At 43.2% G+C, this 21,682-nt stretch overlaps 1 protein-coding gene across 3 annotated transcripts in view; it reads right to left on the bottom strand.

The window, feature by feature from the left end:
* Positions 1-1,373: 1,373 nt before the first annotated feature.
* klf3 (Kruppel like factor 3 (basic)) overlaps positions 1,374-21,682 on the bottom strand; it is a 26,974-nt gene continuing 6,665 nt past the window's right edge. The window contains exons 2-7 of one of the 3 annotated variants that reach the window (XM_079499799.1): positions 14,748-14,805; positions 13,062-13,532; positions 10,698-10,893; positions 9,470-9,617; positions 4,017-4,183; positions 1,374-3,732 (exon numbers count right to left, since the gene is read on the bottom strand). In XM_079499799.1, coding sequence (XP_079355925.1) covers positions 3,551-3,732; positions 4,017-4,183; positions 9,470-9,617; positions 10,698-10,893; positions 13,062-13,532; positions 14,748-14,786 — 1,203 coding nt within the window. In that variant the 5' untranslated portion in view covers positions 14,787-14,805 and the 3' untranslated portion in view covers positions 1,374-3,550. Of the gene's footprint in view, positions 3,733-4,016; positions 4,184-9,469; positions 9,618-10,697; positions 10,894-11,551; positions 12,704-13,061; positions 13,533-14,747; positions 14,809-21,682 lie in introns of those variants that run through there. The other 2 variants (XM_079499798.1, XM_079499800.1) reach the window with 2 other exon arrangements.

Here is a 21,682-nt window from a genome sequence, read left to right as displayed (position 1 = left end):
TATTGAATACTTTATTAACCGTTTGCAAATAGTGCAGTGTACGATTATACAATGGTGCTAAAAGGACAACACAAAGATTTTCATGGTCCTGTGTAGCTAGTTGCTTTACTCTGTCCTCTACCCTAAATAGATGGCATAATAATATTATGCCATATTATGGTAATGGCAGCCAAGTCTATGGACTTTTAATGTTTGTTTACAGCACTTTATTATGTCATATGGTAGGCTATACTATAGCCAAGTCTATGGACTTTTAATGTTTGTTTAGAGTACTTTATTCCAACATTTTTGTTTTGATTAATGTGACAGTGAGGAGATCCTGTACAGGAATCTTGTTCTTTGGTTGACTTTTTTTGATTACATTGGTGGCCATTTTATCACAGGAAATTTGCCTCCAGGATGGAACCTATAGGTAGTTAATTTCATCTTTTTCTGTGATAATATTGTCACCCAATTTAACTGAGAAGCCGTCTGCCTTGCTGAGATTACTATTTGATCCAAAGAGAATGGATTCAGTTTTTCCCATGCAGGTGTAGTGATAGTTTGTTGTCAGTGAGCCAGGTGTAGATGCTACCAAGTGCTACTGGCTCAAGAGTCTGCATAGGCTCAAATACTTGTGAATGCTGTTTCAAGCTAAATAGCAATGTCAATGTATTGCTTATGTATCATTCATTGTATAATTATTGTATGGGTGCTTTGCTAATGTTACCTGATTTTTATTAGCATGCTGCTTAGACAAAATTCAGAGAACATCTCCCTGAGCGGACGAAGCCTTACGCCAAGCTTAACTGTGTATTCCATGTGTTGCAATAAATGGTCAAATCTATTCTACTTTGACATGAGTGTTTCTGACTGAATTCCCAGTTATAATAGTGGATTCATTAATCGTACAATAAATATATAAATATATATATCATATATTATTTTAATATGAAATAACACGCACACACACACACACACACACACACTTATCACTTCTATTAAATGTATGAATATCTTAAATGATAAAATGATATGCAAAAAAGTTTGCTGGGAATTTGTAGTACATTAAATCATTGTTCATGCAATATTTTATCGTGCTTGCAAGCGCACGCACACGCGCACGCGCACACACACACACACACACCACACACACACACACACCAAAGTGGGGATGCATTAAAGTTCTGCAAATAGTCACTTTTATTAAATGTATGAATATCTTAAATGATAAAATGATATGCAAAACTGCAAATAAATCTGTACAGTATATGTTCACAGTTTAATATGTTCCCTTTGAATTGCCAACTTAGATTAAGAGAGATTTCATATAGTCACATATAGTCACAACTTTATAGAAATGTATAATATCCATTGTTATGATCAAAACCATGCTTAATAAAAAACCTTTAATTGCCCTTTCAGTCTAATAATCACTTATAAAATATATTACAACTTATAGAATTTAGGGAGATACAAAAAGACAAACTTACACACTAAACTGTAAAATTTACCAGGAGAGGCTATAGATCACTTAAGATGCTACATTCAGAGAGAGAGAGGGGGAGAGAGAGAGTGCGTCCGTGCGTGCGTGCGTGCGTGCGTGCGTGCATGTGTGCAGGAGTGAGTGAGAAAGAGCGAGATTTCATGAGGATGTGAGGCATGGAAAATGGGTCTCTCCCTCTCCTGGAATAAAAATGCCAGAAAATGACACAATACTAAGAATTACCCTGGTGAATATTTAAAATCAAGCTGATCGATCAAACCATCAATAAAGCAAAATTTATGTGACTATTAATAAATGTTTGGCTTTGGGAATGTTTTTTTTTTTTTCATAAAGTGCACATTCTCCTGAAGACATACGTACAATTAAGCTCTTGTGTACAAAGTTTGTTTTGTTCAACAGAAGTTGAAAAAAAAATATATATATAGTTTTGCTCCAAAACATTGCCACTTTCTCTTGCTATTTGTTGTAATAATTTATCATTTCGCTCACATCAAAGTGACAACACTTAGATCTTTCCTACCTACCATGAGATGTATGTTAATTACATACAATTTACAAAACTTGGGTTAGGATTGAAACAGGCTAATGATGCAGGGACTTGCTTTGCTTTCCAAAATGGACGTACTGAATAGTGGTTTGGAATAAAACCCTGCACCTTCTGGTGACCCCCCCCCCCCCCCCCCAAAAAATACACAAATCAAGAGCAACATTCCCTGCTTTGCACCTTGCACCCCCCCTTTATAAAAAGTGTCATAAGATAGAAAAAGAATACCACTGTGCCACATAAAAAATAACTCCAAAACAAAGATATATCATAGATACATACACTTGACATAAGACATATACATTTCTTTGCTTTTACCCTAAAACCAAGCGACTGGTCTCTTTCCTTACCGTACAATAATGCCCCTGCGTATATCAACTTAGATTTCACATTTCTCAACGCAACGATAAGAACACTTCACTCTGTGAACGGAAGAGATCCCAAATCCAATTTCAACCCAACTAACAAAAACCAAGGAGACTACTACAACTAAGTGCCCGTTTTCTGTTGATTGTGTAGGTGTGCGCGTATGAGTATGTGTGTGCGTGCGTGCACGACTGCACTGCATGTACTGTACATGTACACGAGAGAAAGAGGAAGAGATAGAGACAGCTCAAAAGTGTGTATACAGTCTAATACGCGTACAAGTTTGATGACATTATTCATGGTACTGCATTGAGCTGGTATAGAGGCAGATGAGCTGTGCAGTACTACTAGCAATACAGGAAAAGTACTGGTGATGTTTGTGTATGACACAATGTATACAGTAAGTATCATGTGACATATACATTCTAAAAAAGTTTTCCTGCTCAGGAAAACATAGCCATTTCACATTATACTGGTTTAGCTGGCATAAAGAAATGTGTGTTTGCGGGTGTGTGCGTGCATGCGTGCGTGCGTGTGCGTGTTTAATGTAGCTTTACGTATAAAATATAATTTTGACCGAGTTCATCAGCTTGAAGAAAAATAAGAGCTTATTTGTGAAGCTTGAGAATGCTGTGTGTGTTTGTGTGTGTGTGTGTCTTTGTCATACTGTAAAATGGGACATTGATGTACTGTAGTTTGGTTCTCTGGCCTGAAGAGGGTGCTGCTCTCAGACCAGCTGAGATCCTGCAGGCTCTCTGCTAAAACTTGCAGAAACTGCTCTTCTTTGCGTCAAAGGTCAGAGTTTAGCGTCTCCATCCTGTTCATAATGTCAGAATGGATCTCCTACTAAAATGTACTCAGGGAACCAAAAAGGTAACTACTACATGATAGAGCAGGTGGATGGAGGAATGGATGGATGGATGGATGGGTGGGTTAGGTGGCTGGAAGGCTGACGCCAGCTCTTAAAAGAGGTAAAAAGGGCTTGGACCTGCACCCTGAGGAACTCCTCCTCTCACTCTGCGCCCGTCCCATGGTCAAAGTCAGATCCTAAACTCCTCCTGGCTCCTAAAATGTGGTGCAGTCCACCACGACGACGGCTGGCATGAGCTGTGCTACAGTCACGTGGCGTTCCCAGGTGGTCGCGCTGCGTGTCTTTACACCAAGAGGTGGCGTTTCTTGTGCAGCGCCAGGTGGTCAGAGCGGGAGAAGCTGCGCTCGCAGTCGGGACACTGGAACGGTTTGACGCCCGTGTGCTTGCGGAAGTGTCTCGTCAGTTCGTCCGACCGGGCAAACTTCCACGTGCAGCCTTCCCACATGCACTTGTACGGCTTCTCGCCTTGAGAAGGACAGTAGGCAGAACACACAGCAGACAAGGAAGGGAGATGAACAGAAGGTTAGTAAGGGTGTAAAAAAAAAAAATCACACTTGTGTGAGGTGAGAGGCGCTCTTATCATCATACATCACATTCGGGCCAATCACACTCACTTTACTGTCCTCACTTTTTATCCTCAAATACGTGGTACTCACAGACACAGAAAGCTGCCTATAAAATATCTTTTAATATTAAATATTACTTTCGATAACTGTCTTTTCTACCTTACAATACATCAAGCATCTCACCTGTGTGTGTCCTGCGGTGTGCTTTGAGGTGGGAGCTTTTAGTGTACACTTTATTACAGCCTCCAAAATCACAGCAGTGAATTCGTCGCTTCTTCAGTGAATCTGGAGAGTCGACTGGGAGCGGGTGCTTACTGCCAGAGTGGACTATTACTGATGGGTTGTTACCCCTGGTGAGAGAGAGAGAGAGAGAGAGAGAGAGAGAGAGAGAGAGAGAGAGAGAGAGAGAGAGAGAGATTAGATTATGGCTTTCTATTCAGGTGTTGTCTTTGCACAGCAGGGGGTGCTGGTGTGTAATTCTAGTGTGTTGATCAAAGCCATCGCTGATCTCGATCTAGACGAGAGATAGTGAGAGAGAGAGGGGGGGGGGGGGGGGGGGGGAGGTATAGCCTATTCCACCCACACAATATCACAATATCCTGGCAAATGCTGAGTAGAAACACTGCTCGTCAGCGCAATAACCCCCATACAACGCCGGGTCAAGCTTGTAATAATAGAATAAAATAAAATAGTGTAATAATACACATCCAAAGGACAAAAATAACAAAGCACTTCTTCCACACTGCTTATGCACATTGCTCGCGTGTGTGTGTGTGCACATGTGTAAGACGTTAAGTGTTGAAATATGAATCCTTAACAGTACAGTTCTGTGTAAAAATAGAGAGATATATAAAGAGATATCAGAGACACACACACACACACACACACACACACACACACACACACACACACACACACACACACACACACACACACACACACACACACACACACACACACACACACACACACACACACACACACACACACACACACACACACACACACACACACACACACACACACACACACACACACACACACACACACACCGGAACCCATCATTACGTACATTACATCCTGACCTATTTCTCAATACCCTCATGTTTACATTGTCGATGATGTGTGACTGTGTTTTGAGGGGCGGAATTGTGACAGCCATGTACACGCCCACTTCCTGTTAAGAATCCAGTTATCTGGCATAGTGACAGCCGGTAAAACAGCCACGAAACCCTGACAACCCCAGGAGGGAGAACAGAGCCTGCACGCACGCACACGCACACCTATGTACATGTTTTCTGTACGACCAGCGGTTCTCAAACCTTTTAGCCCGTGACCCAAAAGAGAAATTTGATGTCTCCCTGGGACCCAAACTAGTGAAAATAGCCGATCTACAAGCTCACAACACGTCGCTTCGCGCCACGTTGTGAGCTTGTAGATTGGCTATTTTCAGTACTACTTAAACATTTGTTTTCTAATTTATGGAATTTCCTTTCCTTCCTATATTCTTCATGAAATTACTAAAATAAATCATTGAATTTTCTTTTTAATTCATGAAAATGTTTGCTTTTTTGGGAATGTTTTTTGAAAATGTTTTGAAATAGTAATAATTAAAAACAAAATCTAGGAATAAAGTGACCCATAAAAATGGGTCTGTGACACAACCTTGGGTCCTGACCCAGTGTTTGGGAACCAGGGCCCCGCCCTATACGACCAGTGGTTCTCAAACTGTGGATCACCACATGATCTTGGAGGGGGGTCCCCACATGACATTGAAGTGACAATTTATGCACTTTAAGACCCTTTTAATACAAAAAGAAAATCATTATTGCATGAAAAGCTAAGAAAGAGGCAAGCAATAGCAGATCTACAAGCTCACGACGCATATAACTGCTATTTTCACAATATTTAGTCAAACTAAATGTAATGCCTCAACTCCTACATTCCAAGTGCTTGTCAGGGTGGTTCATATCTGATTCTTTTGGGGGTTCACAGCCTGAAAAGGTTGAGAACCACTGCCCTATGATGACACATACTCATTATCTCTCTTCATATCATCTCACATTGTATAAGCGACTGCAATGGAGATTATGCTTTCAGTATTTTTGTGTTTTATCCTTTCGATGGGGATGTGTACATGTATGCATCTTTGTCAATAAACATATCAATCAATAAATCATCACATTATCGACCATAATATTCCGTAATATTCACACTCTGTTTGGATGTACTTATGACACAAACATCTGTTTAAACCAACGTGAATAAAATAAAATAAGAAATAAAACACGGTGTGCAGACCAAAAGTCTGAACCCTAAAACAGCCTCTTGAAAAGTGAGCAGAAATGTCCTCTCTTTGCATAATTGATTACATCCTTCTATCCTTCTGAGGACGTTTGGTTCTCATAAAGATAGCTCTACAAGTAGCACACGAATGTAAACCCAAATAAGGAAGTCCTTCCACTCACTCACACACAAACACCACATGACCCCAACCCAGCCCAGCCCAACCCAACCCCCCACCCAACCACACACAGAAAAACAAGAACCAACTGGCAACAATCCATTCATAACGGTCTCCCTCTCCCCATAATTGCTCTTTCTAGGAAATAAACTTTAAGCCACATCGTCGTATGGCGGTGTCACATGTCGGACATGCCTGATCTACAAGCCAATAGCGTGGCGTGTTCGCGACGTGTCGGGGGCTTGTAGATTGGGTATGTTCAGCGCGTGGCGACATCGACGGGAGAACAACATGAAAGAACAGAGGGTATAAGAGGAAGATGAAGAGGAGCCGCGTAGCACGAGGAGGAAGAGGAAGTGACGAGGAGGAGGAAGTACAAGATGGAAGGATGGGGGGGGGGGGGGGGTAAAGTCAGGACAATGAAACAGGCAGGAAGTCCCGAACCAGCAGGAAGTGGAGGTGGAAGAAGCAGGAAGCGTAGGAGGAGTTTGAGGTTGTCAGAAAGGCCAACACGTCAGCCTTCACATGGGTTCATGTCTACATTCAGGGAAGTGAGAATGAAATGATTGCTCAGGATTTGTCAACTTCCCAACCTTAAGATCTTAAATACAAAACATAAATAAATACATAACATAACGGGTGCATTTTGTTTACTGTACAGGTATGTTTACAGAAGATTAAGAGTAGTGGGTGACTGTACACATAGACTTGTTGGTATGTGTCTGGGAATGGGTCTATGTTGGTATTTCAAGTCAAGTTGTTTTTGTGACAGCTATTCTCTATAGCCCTTTGTGTTGTTAAATTATTCTAAAGTCACCTCACCTCCCCTGCATTCCTTTCAACACTGTGACAGAAAGCATCAACTTAACATGGGCCAGGTGAGGCACTAACTACTGTAGCGTATCAGTACAAGAAAACGGTCTGCCCTGCTATAGAAAGAAGATAAAAAGATGAAGAATTGGAACTGAAATGAAATGATAGCACTTTGCCATTTCTCTCCTGCCCAGGCCAGGGATTGTGTCATTTTAGGGGCAAGGCCACTTGGCCTTTTGTGTTGTCCATTTTTTTGAGGTCACAAAGGCCAAATGCCAGGGCAGGAAGGCCATCAAATAGATTTTACTGAAATAATGAATTCAGTGGTTAAGGATGATTAAATGTAATATGTAGACTATCTGCAGTGAAATCAATAAATTGTGGTATTTACAATCTCATCCATGCCCAGCCCTGTACCTACCAAAGTTACTGGATTACAGGATCTCCTCACTGGTCAACAAAAACACCTTGAAGACCTTAACAGGAGCCCTCGTACAAGGTTTCTTTGACTATGCATGCACCTCCTGGTACCACAGCACCTCAAAGGAATACAAGACAACTCACCCCGGTGCTTGCCCGTTTTTCCTCCCGGAATTTTCCCCAGTGAGGGGGATAACTTTGTAATATGCTATTGGCTGTTTGTATTCTTTTTGGACAAATATAAAAAGATACTCCTGTGGAAAGGCTATATTATTTTACTTATATTGACCCTATAAACAATTTAGTATTATTTAGTATATGTAAGATTTTTCCCACTCAAATGGTACCTCGTCAGATAATCCCCACATAGCCTACAACAACTTCTGTGAACAGACTTCACTGTAGTAGCTTTTCATAAATTATATTTGTACTTAGGCTGTCTGCTGCCGTGAAAGTTTATAGTTAGATAAATTCAAAGTCCAGCCGTCTGCTGTCCAGCCTCTCCCACCCCTCACTGGGGAAAATTCCGGGAGGAAAACAGAAAAGGGGTGAGTTGTCTTGTTACCCCTCAAAGGCCCTTAAAACTAGGCTCCAGACTTCCCAAAACAAACTGGTCAGGCACCTACTTGGCCTCACCCCCCGAACCCACCTCACCCCTGCCCACTTTGACAGGCTGGAATGGCTTAGGGTCGACGACAGAGTACAGCATCTTGCAATGGGTCTGGTCCACAAGATTCGATACACCACCAAGATACCCAGGTACCTGTCTAGATACTTCCTTAATGTTAACGAAGTCCACACCCACAAAACCAGAGGGAGTGCAACGAACCATGTACAACCCAGATTCGGCACAAACAAGGGACTAAATTATTTTCGCTCCTATGCCACCAAAATGTGGAACGCCCTACCAACAGTCATTAAGACATGCGAATCCCTTGACTCCTTCAAAACCGCTCTCAAAGGGCAACTACGGATGGCTGCAATTCGAAACTGGCCCCCGTAAAATCGGAATCCCCCCCCCCCCCCCCCCCTTTTCCCTCACTGTATGTTTCTTTTCCACCTCCATTATGATGAATTCCTGTTCTGTTCTTTGTCTATATAGAAGTGTCTATTTGTACGTCTATAAATGTTTTTATGAATTGAACATGGTGGACCCTCTTGTCCACAAGTGTAATGCTTAATTGGGTCGTCCACTGACAGTTAACAGCCTTTGTATTGAGTTTGTGCTTGAAATGTACTGTAATTCTGCAAACTGTTAATAAATATTTCAATCAATCAATCAATCAAGTTTAAAGATGGGGACTCAGTGGAGTTAAGAATTCAGAATCTCAACAAAAGACACTGGTGTCTACATGACAAGAAAGAGACACTGGCAGAGGCGAAACTTGCATAGGGTTGCAATAGGGGGCTAGGGGGCCCCCGATGTCCTGGAGTCGCTTCCTCCTCCCGTCAGTGACGTGGCCTCCTCCAGTCACTGACAGGAGGAGGAAGCGACGCCCGGCCGCCGGGAGCCCCCTCGAACCTGTCAACGTGTGTAAAACATAACACCACACCACCAGACTGGACATAAGGAATATACTGTACACAAGACTTTGGGGCAAAACTGCATTTTTACTCTGCTCTGTTAGTAAATTACTCACTCTGTGAGTAATTTAATTGCTGAATGCTGATATGAAAGTTTTCTTTCACATTCTGCACTGCAGCACATATGATGCTGCTGATGAATGAGCTTGTAGGTAAATATTTGGGCAAAGTAACGTATAGAACCGTGCCAGAACCATGCCAAATGGTCCAAATTACCTGACAAATAACTGATTTTTGCGCACGTATGCTGTGTGCGTGTGTGAGAGTTTGTATGTGCTGTGTGTGTGTGTGTGTGTGTGTGTGTGTGTGTGTGTGTGTGTGTGCGTGTGCATGTGTATACCACTGAGTGACTCACTCGCTATAGGTACGTGGTATACTGATGACTGGGTGTGATGTCATCTCGTGGCTGTTGTAGGAGTCATGAGTGTGCTCAGGGCGAGGCTCTGTTTTGATTGGCTTCTGAAGTTCGGGGGCGTCGTCTTCCATGGCCTTCATACAGAGTGCTGGAAAGATCACACACAAAAAGATACTGTAGGTCAAGGACTGTTACATTAAGCCATGAGTGAATGCTTACATCGGGGGGGGGGGGGGGGGGGGGGCACCTCTTTTTGATCCCCCTAGGCGAGATCAGATTGGACTATGAGGTGATCAATTGCATTTATGAAAAAACATCATACCTTTACATTATTTAATGTGAAATTAATGTTAGCATTAAATCATTTTCAACATGTTAATGTTAATGAATGTTAAATTATTGACTTGCACAAGCAGAGCACGCAAGTATTGTGGTCGGCTGGATCAGATGTGGTATGTATGGTGGTCAATGACCACTGGTCATATTCTATAACTTATAATTGGCTGTTGATGGTGACGTAATTAAGATATGTTTCCATGTCGGGTGGGCAAAAGGTGATGTATGTATGTATACATGTATGTAATCTGAGACCTATCGTAATTACGTCATCATCAACAGCCAATTATAAGTTATATAGAATATGACCACCATGACCACCACGACCACCATACATACATACAACTTTCGGTCCAGCCGACCACAATATACTAGTACTTTTAAGTTACATCTTTATACTTAGATTACATTTTGCCCACCCGACATTGAAACATATCTTAATTACGTCACCATCAGCAGCCAATTATAAGTTGTAGAATATGACCACCATGACCTGTTCCCAGACCTGTTCCCAGACCAAATGACCTGTTCCCATGACAGGGAACAGGGCAGCGGTGGCCTAAGGGTTAGAGGAACGCCCTTGTTGCCGAAAGGTTGCCGAAAGGTTCGATTCCCCGGACGGGCAGGAAGAATCTGGGTCGGGAAGTGATTGTCATCACTCACCCAACACCGCTAAAGTGCCCTTGAACCCCCACCTCCAGTGGAGCTGCTTAGTCAACAGCATAAGACTGTGGTTGTACTGGTCAGCTCCCAGGTTTTAATGTGTGTGTCTCTATGTGCACATGTGAAAATGAGCACTTGTGCTCAGCTACTACCCTGGGTAAATAAAGGATTAAAAAATGACCGGTTCCCAGACCAAATGGATTTTAGAGAGCGCCTCTGTCTGTCCTACCTGTCTTGTGCTCCCGGCCTCCTCCTCCTCCCTGCTGCCGCTGGTGGTGGTGATGATGATGATGGTGATGGTGATGCTCGTCGTCGTTGCCGGGGGCGACGCCGGCGAGCATGATGGGCTGATGCAGGTGCAGCGGCGAGGGGTAGAGCACGGGCAGGGACTGCAGCACCACCGGAGACAGCATGACCCCGGACCCCTGGGTGAAGGAATCAGTGTTGACTTTGACAGCAAAAATTTAGATTTTAGTTGGCCGAGTGGCCAAGGCTCCAAAAAGTGACAGAATCCAGCAATACCATTTAGAGTGTTTTATTCTTCCCCGATGCAGCCGTATTTACAGTGGAAGGCCTAACAGACAAAAAAACACTGAAGACTAAACTCACAAAAAGACAGATGAAACTTAGCTTGAAAGCAAATTAGGAAACAATAACCCAGAACTTAAGAAACTGTATGAGGCCAAAAAGGGACCCCTAGCAGCTCTCCCTGGGTGTTACCTGCTTGTTGCCCAAGCCCCTACTGAAAGCCAGGTGCCACACAATCACTAAACACAATTCCCAATCAACCCAAATTATGTTAAACCCCATGCACCATCTTTGTGTCCGTTTATAATTCATGTTTGTACAAATAATAAAATAAGAACAACATGCAACACTAATGTCCAGTCACAGTCCTCCAAGCCGGCTTGCTGTTAAATGGAAGCAGCTGTGTAGTAGCGTTTGTTCCTCTTTAGTCTATAGGGCACGGGCTGACCCTTTCCTGCAATGGACCAAGAACTTGACAGGCCGCATGACCAGGAACCACCCGGTAACTCTGGAGTTGGTGTCCATGTGTCTTTACCCCCACCCGCTTTGGCTCACCCATGGGCACCGATCCTGATGCCACTGCGGAACCGTTGCTGCCCCAGACAGGCTCTGCTGCCCCAGCAGTTGCTCTTGGCTGCACCCTGGTTGCCTCACTGGTGTCCATCGGAGCTGGATGAGCTGGTGAATGAGATTGCTGCATGAATGACCCAAGCCGCCTGACCTGGTTGCAGAACACGCCCCTTGGAAAGTGGTCATGTCCATCCTGGGTTGGAAGCCTTCGCGACGACTCCCCCCTCTGTGGCACCCTCTTCCCTCGAGAGCGTGGCTTGCCGTCAGTTGTGCTGGTTCTAGAGGCATTCTGGACTGTCTTTATTTTTTTCTTTTCCGCTGCCACCAAATGTAAAGTTGGCCGAGTGGCCAAGGCTCCAAAAAGTGACAGAATCCAGCAATACCATTTAGAGTGTTTTATTCTTCCCCGATGCAGCCGTATTTACAGTGGAAGGCCTAACAGACTAAACTCACAAAAAGACAGATGAAACTTAGCTTGAAAGCAAATTAGGAAACAAAAACCCAGAACTTAAGAAACTGTATGAGGCCAAAAAGGGACCCCTAGCAGCTCTCCCTGGGTGTTACCTGCTTGTTGCCCAAGCCCCTACTGAACCTCGGCATCCTGCAGCCTCCCTTTTATACTAGGTGAGACCATACCAAGACACAGAACTAATTGGTAACCACTTAACTCAAATAAGGGAAACTATGGCCCATGAGTGGATTTACACAATTATATATAGTTTTACTAAACTTATTCCAAATACATGAAGACATTTCAGGCGCCACATTAGTCACATAAGGACATATAACACAAGAGCTCTTGACACATAAGACAGACACCCCTCCTGCTCTATAGCACTTGGTACCTTCCCCCACTCAATCAAGGGGATCACCAGTACTGCAGGAGAGCCAGGTGCCACACAATCATTAAACACAATTCCCAATCAACCCAAATTATGTTAAACCCCATGCACCATCTTTGTGTCCGTTTATAATTCATGTTTGTACAAATAATAAAATAAGAACAACATGCAACACTAATGTCCAGTCACAGTCCTCCAAGCCGGCTTGCTGTTAAATGGAAGCAGCTGTGTAGTAGCGTTTGTTCCTCTTTAGTCTATAGGGCACGGGCTGCCCCGTGACACATAGTCTTCTGAATAAAACTTAATTTAGTTTGAGTCATATTTTGGTCATCTGAAATGTTAGTCTAGTTTTAGTCAACTAAATGTCATATAGGATTTTAGTCGACTAAATCTACAGTTGATTTAGTCGACTAAAATGTATTTTGGCGGGCCTTGATGTCGCCGTAATGGCTGATTTCGCACTTGGTTGCATGCTGAAAATAGCTGATCTACAAGCTCTGCTATTTTCAGCATGAAATTACTTGTCTGTTAGTTCTACTGGATCTCTTCTCCACTAATCCCTCCCTCCCTGACATTTTAGTCTAGGTTTTATTGGTTCGTAGCTTAGTTTTTTATTTAGTTTTTGTTTAGTATTGCTCAGTGAAAAGCCCTACCTGGATGACCCGGGAGCCCGAGCCGATCAGCATGGTGGGGTACGGGAGGGAGGAGGCCGTGTGCAGCGTGATGGGGGGAGAGTGGGGATGATGATGATGATGATGCTGCTGCAGATGGAGCTGCCCCGGGGGGCTGCGGCGCGCTGCCGCCACCGGGGACTCGCGGCCCCTCCTGGAACTGTAGGGCGACGGCGGGGAGCTCCGCGAGGAGTCCGGGGAGGAGGCGGAGGAGCAGGGCGACGACGACGTGGCCGAGGAGGAGGAGGAGGAGCGCTTGCTGAGCGACAGGTCCACCGGCTCCATCTGGCCGTGCACGCCCGCCGCGGGGCTGCCGCCACGCGCCTGCGTGTGCCGCACGGCCGCCGTGTACGCCTGTGTGTGCGTGGGGTGGTAGAGGTGGGCCGTGCCGGCCAGGTGGGAGTAGATCACTCCGTAGGCCTCCGGGGTCTTCACTAATGATGGGTATAGTGCCTGAGAGAGAGAGAGAGAGAGAGAGAGAGAGAGAGAGAGAGAGAGAGAGAGAGAGAGAGAGAGGGGAAACTTTCACATTTCTGTTTCACATTGAATTTTAATAGACCTAAGGCCGATTCTAAAAACGCCTTCTTAAATCTAACCTAAGGTTTCTGAAAACACATCATCACCTTCGTCATCAATGTTTGTGTTACGCAATGTTTGTGTTTACACAAACACTCAAAATTGTACATTCATTGTCAGTGGAATTTTAATGTTTGTGTAGGACAAAGTTTGTGCACACACACCAAAAGCTGGACATAGTGAAAAAAATCACACCCGTGTGAACTGAGTGGTGTAAGGTATTATATAGCCTGATCAGCTGTGTTCTGACGTAATGTCTGATGTAATGAAATCAGCATCAACCAATCAGCATCAACCATGCTAATTTTTTTTGCACAGACAGACAGACAGACAGACTAACAAAGCCAGTTGTAGGAGTGGTTTACACCACTCAAATATTTAAAAAAAAGAATTATGTTGCTATATGTACAGTATAGCAATAACTAATGAGACACAGAGGTAGCTCCCGGATTCAAAGGTATAACAACGTTGCACCAGCTCAAAATGGCTTAAACAAAAAAACGGGAAAGTTGTTTTGACAAGCCGAGGCAGCCAGAACATATGTGTTTACGACCGTCCAACAGTTATGTCTATGAGCATGTGTGTGTTATTAGCCTACTGGCTGGCAGCGTGCATCCATTGTATGCAAATGTCCGGTGTACAGCAGCCTGTTTGTCCAGGAAGAGCTGGAATGTGGGAACCAGCCTGTCTAGACACATGGTGGTTGTGTGCGTGTGTACGCGTGTGCGTGTGCGTGTGCGTGTGCATGCGTGTGCATGCGTGTGCGTGCACATGTGAGATTAAGCAGGTTAGGTTTACTGTATGGTGGTAAGAAACATGTCCAGGCTTGTTGTGCTTTGTACAACATTGTACCTTAATGCACACCTAAGAGTCAATGTGGGTCAGTTTTTACACCCTCACTTAAACACTTAAGTCCTATATACTTCATAAAAACAGATCTACACAACGCATCACATCGTGGCACATTGTGAGCCCGTAGTTGTCACACATAATCATGACATGCCCAAAATAGGAAGACGCCAGGTTACAAAGAGGTTAAATTGTGTGCTCCCTCGGTGACAACAGAGAGGAAAACATGAAAAGCACTCGTACCTCCATTTCTGTCTTCAGTGCGAAGTCATACATCAGCATGGCTGCAGAGGCCAAACTCCTGCTGGAAACAAGGGAGACAAACAATCATCAGTCACATTCTGCAACATAACCATTATTAATAGTGGACCCAGCATTCTCTTTAAACACACACACACACACACACACACACACACACACACACACACACACACACACACACACACACACACACACACACACACACACACACACACACACACACACACACACACACACACACACACACACACACACACACACACACACACACACACACACACACACACACACACACACACACACACACACACACACGGTTAATGACTGGGAGTGTGGACTTAAGTCTTACAGTAAGATCACGCCGCTCTCCGTAAATCACTGTTGAAACGGTTGAAAATCTGCTATTTTTGCTTTTGGAGAGTGTCGCGGTCATACAAAGATGTATAATTAGCCTCAGGGCTGGTCACTGTTGTGAACTAAAGTTGTCACCGTTTTTTTTTTACTCAATTTAAAAACAATTATCCCACGATTTTGCAACCCATATTTTCACCCGGTGCCAATTGAATAAACTGTAATCCTGGGCGCAACTCTCCCTTTGCCTGGGGAGAGCCCCGAACAGATTTTTCAAAAGGTAACTATTGCCAATTCAAAACAATCTATTCTACACATACAGAAAAGGACATAAATTGCGCCACTTCTCCGCTGCGTTTTGCAATGTATGCGACGCGCGCAAACACCCACAGGCAGAAAGAAAAGACACATATATAGGCACTTAGGCAGACAAGACAAAGAGACACTTTTTGTGATGACACCCGATTGGAATCTAGCCCTCTTTCACAAAAAAAGAAGAAAGAAGCGAGAGGGAAGTGATGAAAAGTTAACTACTATAACTAGAGGAGGGTTTGAAGTTAAGTATACTGTAGCAGACAGGAGGCTGCTTGTGTGTGTGTGTGTGTGTGTGTGTGTGTGTGTGTGTGTGTGTGTGTGTGTGTGTGTGTGTGTGTGTGTGTGTGTGTGTACAGTACAGTACATATCATGCGTGTACTGTACGTACATCAATAACGTCAGACAATTTGCATATAATATTTTCATATCCTCTCCTCCTATACTGCATGCACTCTCTCGTTCTCTGCTCCAGGCGTCTTGCGTACATAACGTCGTTCTCACACTGTCAAGTCTTTCATCTTCAGAATCATGTGTCCTTTGACCCTTTCAGCAGCAGCCACACAGAGGCTACTTCAAAGACATGACGACAACATGGACAGAGTCAGAGAAGCCACACAAGATGCTGGCGCTGCGACTCTGTGAGGTCCAAGTGGATTCACAAGCTCACGGCAGAACCCACGAACGTCACTGATGTCACACACAACACACATGTCACTGATCACATGACCCCAACTTCTAGACCTCCAGTTCTTGGTAGAACAGAATGGGGGGCCTTTTTTAAATTATTTCCACACTCTCTAAGGTATATTAATTAATGACATGTTGAAAATGAGTGGTATTCCCCTTTAAGACTGAGGATTTTACCGTGAATTAAGCCCAAACCACACCAGTTGCAACTCCTTGCAGCAACAAAACCATTTTAAGGTCAACCACACAAATGCAACTCCTTGCAGCAACAAAACTGTTTTAAGGTCAACCACACCAAAGCAACCACTTGTTGCAAGGAGTTGCAACTGGTGTGGTTTGGGCTTTAGAATCCATACCACACACAGTAAAACCGACAGCTAATTTAACTGTGAGTATGTTGACACTGACCCAAGTGGACCCGGAAGGCATATGGCACATTGGCACAGAGCTATAGCTCCTGACCCAAGTGGACCCGGAAGGCATATGGCACATTGGCACAGAGCTATAGCTCCTGCCATGACCTCAACGTGGCAGTTTGGCAGTGGTGGAAAGTAACTTTTACTTAAGTACTGTACTTAAGTACAACTTTGAGGTATTTGTACTTTACTTGAGTATGTCCACTTTTCAGTGCTTTTAGCTTCTGCTCTACTACATTTATTTCAGAGGCAAATGTACTTTTACTTATTATTTGACAACTTTAGTTACTATAGTTACTTTGTACATTTTGATTATTACAAAGCATACATTAACCACTTCAGCCCTATACACATTTCAGCCATTTGAAAATAGCCGATCTGCAAGCTCACAATGCGTCGCGACTCGCATCGTGACGCATTGTGAGCTTGTAGATCTGTTAAATATTTTAGAAAACTTGAAATGAGACATTCTGCATTATTGAGTACTTTAACTTTTGGTACTTTAAGTACATTTCGATGCCAATATATTTTAACTTCTGGACTTGTACTTGTAACAGAGTATTTATATATGGCAGTATTGATACTTTTACTAACTTTGAGTTTTTCCACCACTGAAGTTTTTTGACAACCAGGCTAAATTCATTTTCACTCTGGGAGCTCACCATTAACTGTAGCGTGTGCACGACCGCCCAACGTGCATGCATGTGCAAAAACACAGGCATGATGAGCGCACGTGCACGCGCACAGTCACGCACATACACTGCCACGGCCACTATGCCGCTGCCACGGCTCCATCACCTGAGGCCCCGTCAATTACACTGTGTTTTGAGCCGGAGAAAAAAGTCAAGAAAAAGGATGAGGTTTCAGAGCTTTCAAAGGTCCAGGTGTGCTTACTGTATGTTGACTGTGTGTTGTGTGTGTAGTATAGGTGTGCGTGCGTGCGTGCGTGCGTGCGTGCGTGCGTGCGTGCGTGCGTGCGTGCGTGCGTGCGTGCGTGCGTGCGTGCGTGCATGCGTGCGTGCGTGCGTACGTACGTACTGTACGTGTGAGTATTGCATTAGTATGTGCGTGCGTGCGTGCGTGCGTGCGTGCAGTGGTGGAAAAAGTACCCATGCTTTTTACTTAGTAAAAGTATCAATACTGCAATGTAGAAATAGTCTCTGTTATAAATAAAATAAAATTACTTGAGTAAAAGTACAGTAGTGTCAATTGTCAAAATATACTTAAAGCACCAAAAGTAAAAGTACTCATTGTGTACTGTAGAATGTCCCATTTAACAAGTTCAGAATGTTTATAAAATAGCCGATCTACATCATAATGCATCATAATGCATCACGTGAGCTTCTAATGACCAAAATATATATAGTTGTTTTGTAATAATATTCTTAATCTACAAAGTAACTAGTAACTAAAGTAACTAGTAACTAAAGTAACTAAAGTTTTCAAATAATTGTGGTGAAGTAAAAGTATAATATTTGCCCCTGAGATGCAGTAGGTAAAAGTATTGAAAATTGGAAATACTCCAGTAAAGTATAACTGAAGGTACTTTCCACCAGTGGCAATGATCACATGTATTGCAGAGCCTCTGTGTCTGGCTCTATGTTCACTGATGCATGAAGCTCAACATGAACATTGAAAGAATCTACCCTAAGGCCTAACGTTACCTACCTACCGTATGTCACAGTGTGTGTGTGTGTGTGTGTGTGTGTGTGTGTGTGTGTGTGTGTGCGTGTGTGTGTGTGTGTGTGTGTCGCAATCACTTAGTTACGGTACTTAACTTAGTACTGATCTGAATGACGTATGTGGGAAATACTGTATGTATGTGATGGAGTCTCCATTATATATATATATATATATATATATATATATATAAAATGTGTGTAACCTGGTTAAGGTCCACAGTCAAGACAGGTTAGCCTTTAATTATTAACTAATTGACGGGAACACAGGCAGACACACCCAATACACGTGCACGCATGCACACACACGCATGCGCATGCACACACACACACACACACACACACACACACACACACACACACACACACACACACACACACACACACACACACACACACACACACACACACACACACACACACACACACACACACACACACACACACACACACACACACACACACACACACACACACACACACACACACACACACACACACACACACACACACACACACACACACACACACACACACCAGATGGACCAGAGTCCACGGGCCAATAGGAGAGCACGATGGCAGTGCGTTGGTGATCGGCAGCAGGGCGTGGCCGTGACAACGCCTCACCCTATGCTCCAATAAAACAAAGGAGACTGCAGTGATGTGCATGTGTGTGTGCGTGCATGTGTGTGTGTGTGTGTGTGTTTAAGGTTACGTGTGCTAATCTGGCTTTGTATTGTCATTATTCAGTAATATAGTTCAACTTGAGGTCGAGCTTTTCTTCTATTCCAGGGTAAACATGGTTCGATGTAACAATATAGGCTAAATACACAGTCAAATCCTCAGTGTTAATCTAACGCTTGATTGCGCTTATGGGTCCATTTTTCCACTCTCTGGGTTTTAAAGTTAACGCTTCTTTTACAGTGTATAGGACAGGGTACTATGAATAGACAGACCATGAAGTGATAAATTAGGAGATTATGGTCTATAGAATATTGATATTACGCCATACATGCGCGGGCAACTGGCGGCCCGGGGGCCACATGCTGCCCCCACCGTCTCTTATTGTGGCCTCGCCTCAGGTTAATATCGCTATACCGATATATTATTGATTTCAGCTGTTACAATTCCAAACATGACCCGCTTTAATTACTTCTGTCTAAATTAGAATTATTAAAATGTTAGTGTTGTTTCTTGTATGTATTCGAATTTAGTTCAAAACGTTGTTATGTTACTGTATATTACAATTCAAAAATTGAAAACAATATTCAGGATTTCAATTCAAATATAGCAAAAATAGCTGATCTACAAGCTCAAAACGCGTTGCAGTGCGACACGTTTTGAGCTTGTAGATCGGCTATTTTTGCTCCGACCTGTATGCAATGTGGCCCTCTGGAGTCAAAGTTGCCCACCCCTGTATTACACCATTCTGTCCAAGTATGTAGGTCTTACTTCAACAAAATCTGAACTAGGGCTGCAACAGTTAATCCAACTGAACTAAATAATCAATTTGAATGTTAAACATTAATCAATTTGGGGGGAAAACTATTTTAAAACGTTTGCCAATCTACACGCTCACAGCGCATCTCAATCTAATTTGTTGAACGTCACATAGATGGTTAAATAAATATACGGAGGATTTCCTTTGTGTCGCCGATTAGAAGTCATTAATTATAGGCTTGAGTGCTTGTGATACACATAATGTTCAACTGAATATACACAATACACCTGCCATAATACACAATACACCTGACATAATACACAATACACCTGCCATAATACACAATACACCTGACATAATACACAATACACCTGCCATAATACACAAACACCTGACACAGAATCTTGTTGTTTGCACATCACTAAATACAGTAGCATAAATGTGGACACGTGAAGGCTGCAAAGGTTACGCCCCATTCAGACTAATAGATTTATCAAACTAATTTCTGGCCAACAGGATGCTTGGCTTGAAAAAGGGTGGATGTTCCTTTATGAAGCCTGCATAAAATAATACCCAAACAATTCTTCTTGAGGGTGAACCATTTGATCATCATATTCACACAGTGTCCAATTCTGCTCTTATAGAGGCTGGAGGTTTCCAAGCTCCTGAGTAAAGGCCCTTGCACACATTTCTGTCTGATTTCTTTGATAAAACGTGCAATGATAATCTAAAACGAACACATGCTTATCAACAAACTATTGCACACCAACTCTGAAATGGCTTTCCGACAAGGCTTTCCGACAAGTGGCTCCTGTCATTTATTTTTCTTTGTATCGCACCCAGTTCGATTCCTGCATTTTGTAAAACAAATGCCATCAGACTCTAAATATAAAGGTCTTGAGACATGAGAGCAAGATGGCCGTCTTCTGAATACTCAGCGCATAGTCGACTCTCCTCAATCCAAATATTAGAATACCATGAAACACGTGCCACACATACCAAGCAACAGAAACTCATCACACTCCACCATCTATATTTGCTTGACAGATAAATTTATGGACGTGTCAACCTTTCTCTGAATAAATTGCAAGTAATCATGTCGTTCTTGGGCTGGGCCTTGCCCTTGAGATTTATGGTTTGCGTGTGATGTGTGTAGATAGTTTTTGATTGTAGTACATGTAGGTATGTACATGTACGTGCACAACATAACCCTAATAATTACAGTATATGTCGTCAGATGCCATAAATTAAGCTGGACTGGTAACTGCAGTGGCCCCAGGTAATAGGAAAACTTTTGAAGCTGACATTTGAAGCTGAAATTCATCGAAAGTGTCAGAGTGACTGACTGACAGCTACCAGATAACTATCAGCTTTTAATCTAACCTGATTCCCAACCTCCTCCCAGTCCCAGCACACACCACACACAGTATAAATCCTCAGTGTTAATCTTGATGGTAACTCTGAGAGTTTGAATGAAAAAACTGCGCATCCGCAGTCCGCACACACACAAAAAATCTATGTTGTATTGCGACCTTCTGCAGGCATCAAGATGGTCACAATAAAAATAAGACTTAAATTGCACCGTGTTGAGAGTGATCATTTGCTGCTTTTTTCATTCGTTTTTATACTCTGCAGCTACAGAACGTCACATACGTTTTATTAACGGATGAGGCGAGCAGGGTTTATTTTTTTCCCCACTTACACTAAATGAACACTCAGGCTTACGTACTGTGTCCCCTATGTACCTCCTATCCTACCCCCCGAAATAACTCACTGTGTGCTGCTTTATTCTCAAGGATTCCATCTGTCATCTCATCGTTGACATAGCAGGTAAGATGAACTCACTCGGTTGAAGGTAATTGTGCTGTGCCTAGAAAGCCACAAGCGTGTTAAAACTGGTTCACTGGGCTGAATGAGGTGAAGACGCAGAGATGGGTGAACTACTACTTAAAATAAATAACTGTTTGTTTTGCCTTGCTGGGAGTACCAAAACTGTGGATTAGGGTTTTACCAACACTAACAATACCC

This window comes from Electrona antarctica, assembly GCF_951216825.1.
Source record: "Electrona antarctica genome assembly, chromosome: 4".
NCBI classification, from domain to species: Eukaryota; Metazoa; Chordata; class Actinopteri; order Myctophiformes; family Myctophidae; genus Electrona; species Electrona antarctica.
Note: the sequence above shows the minus strand (reverse complement) of the source record. Positions and strands in the feature narration are given on the sequence as shown.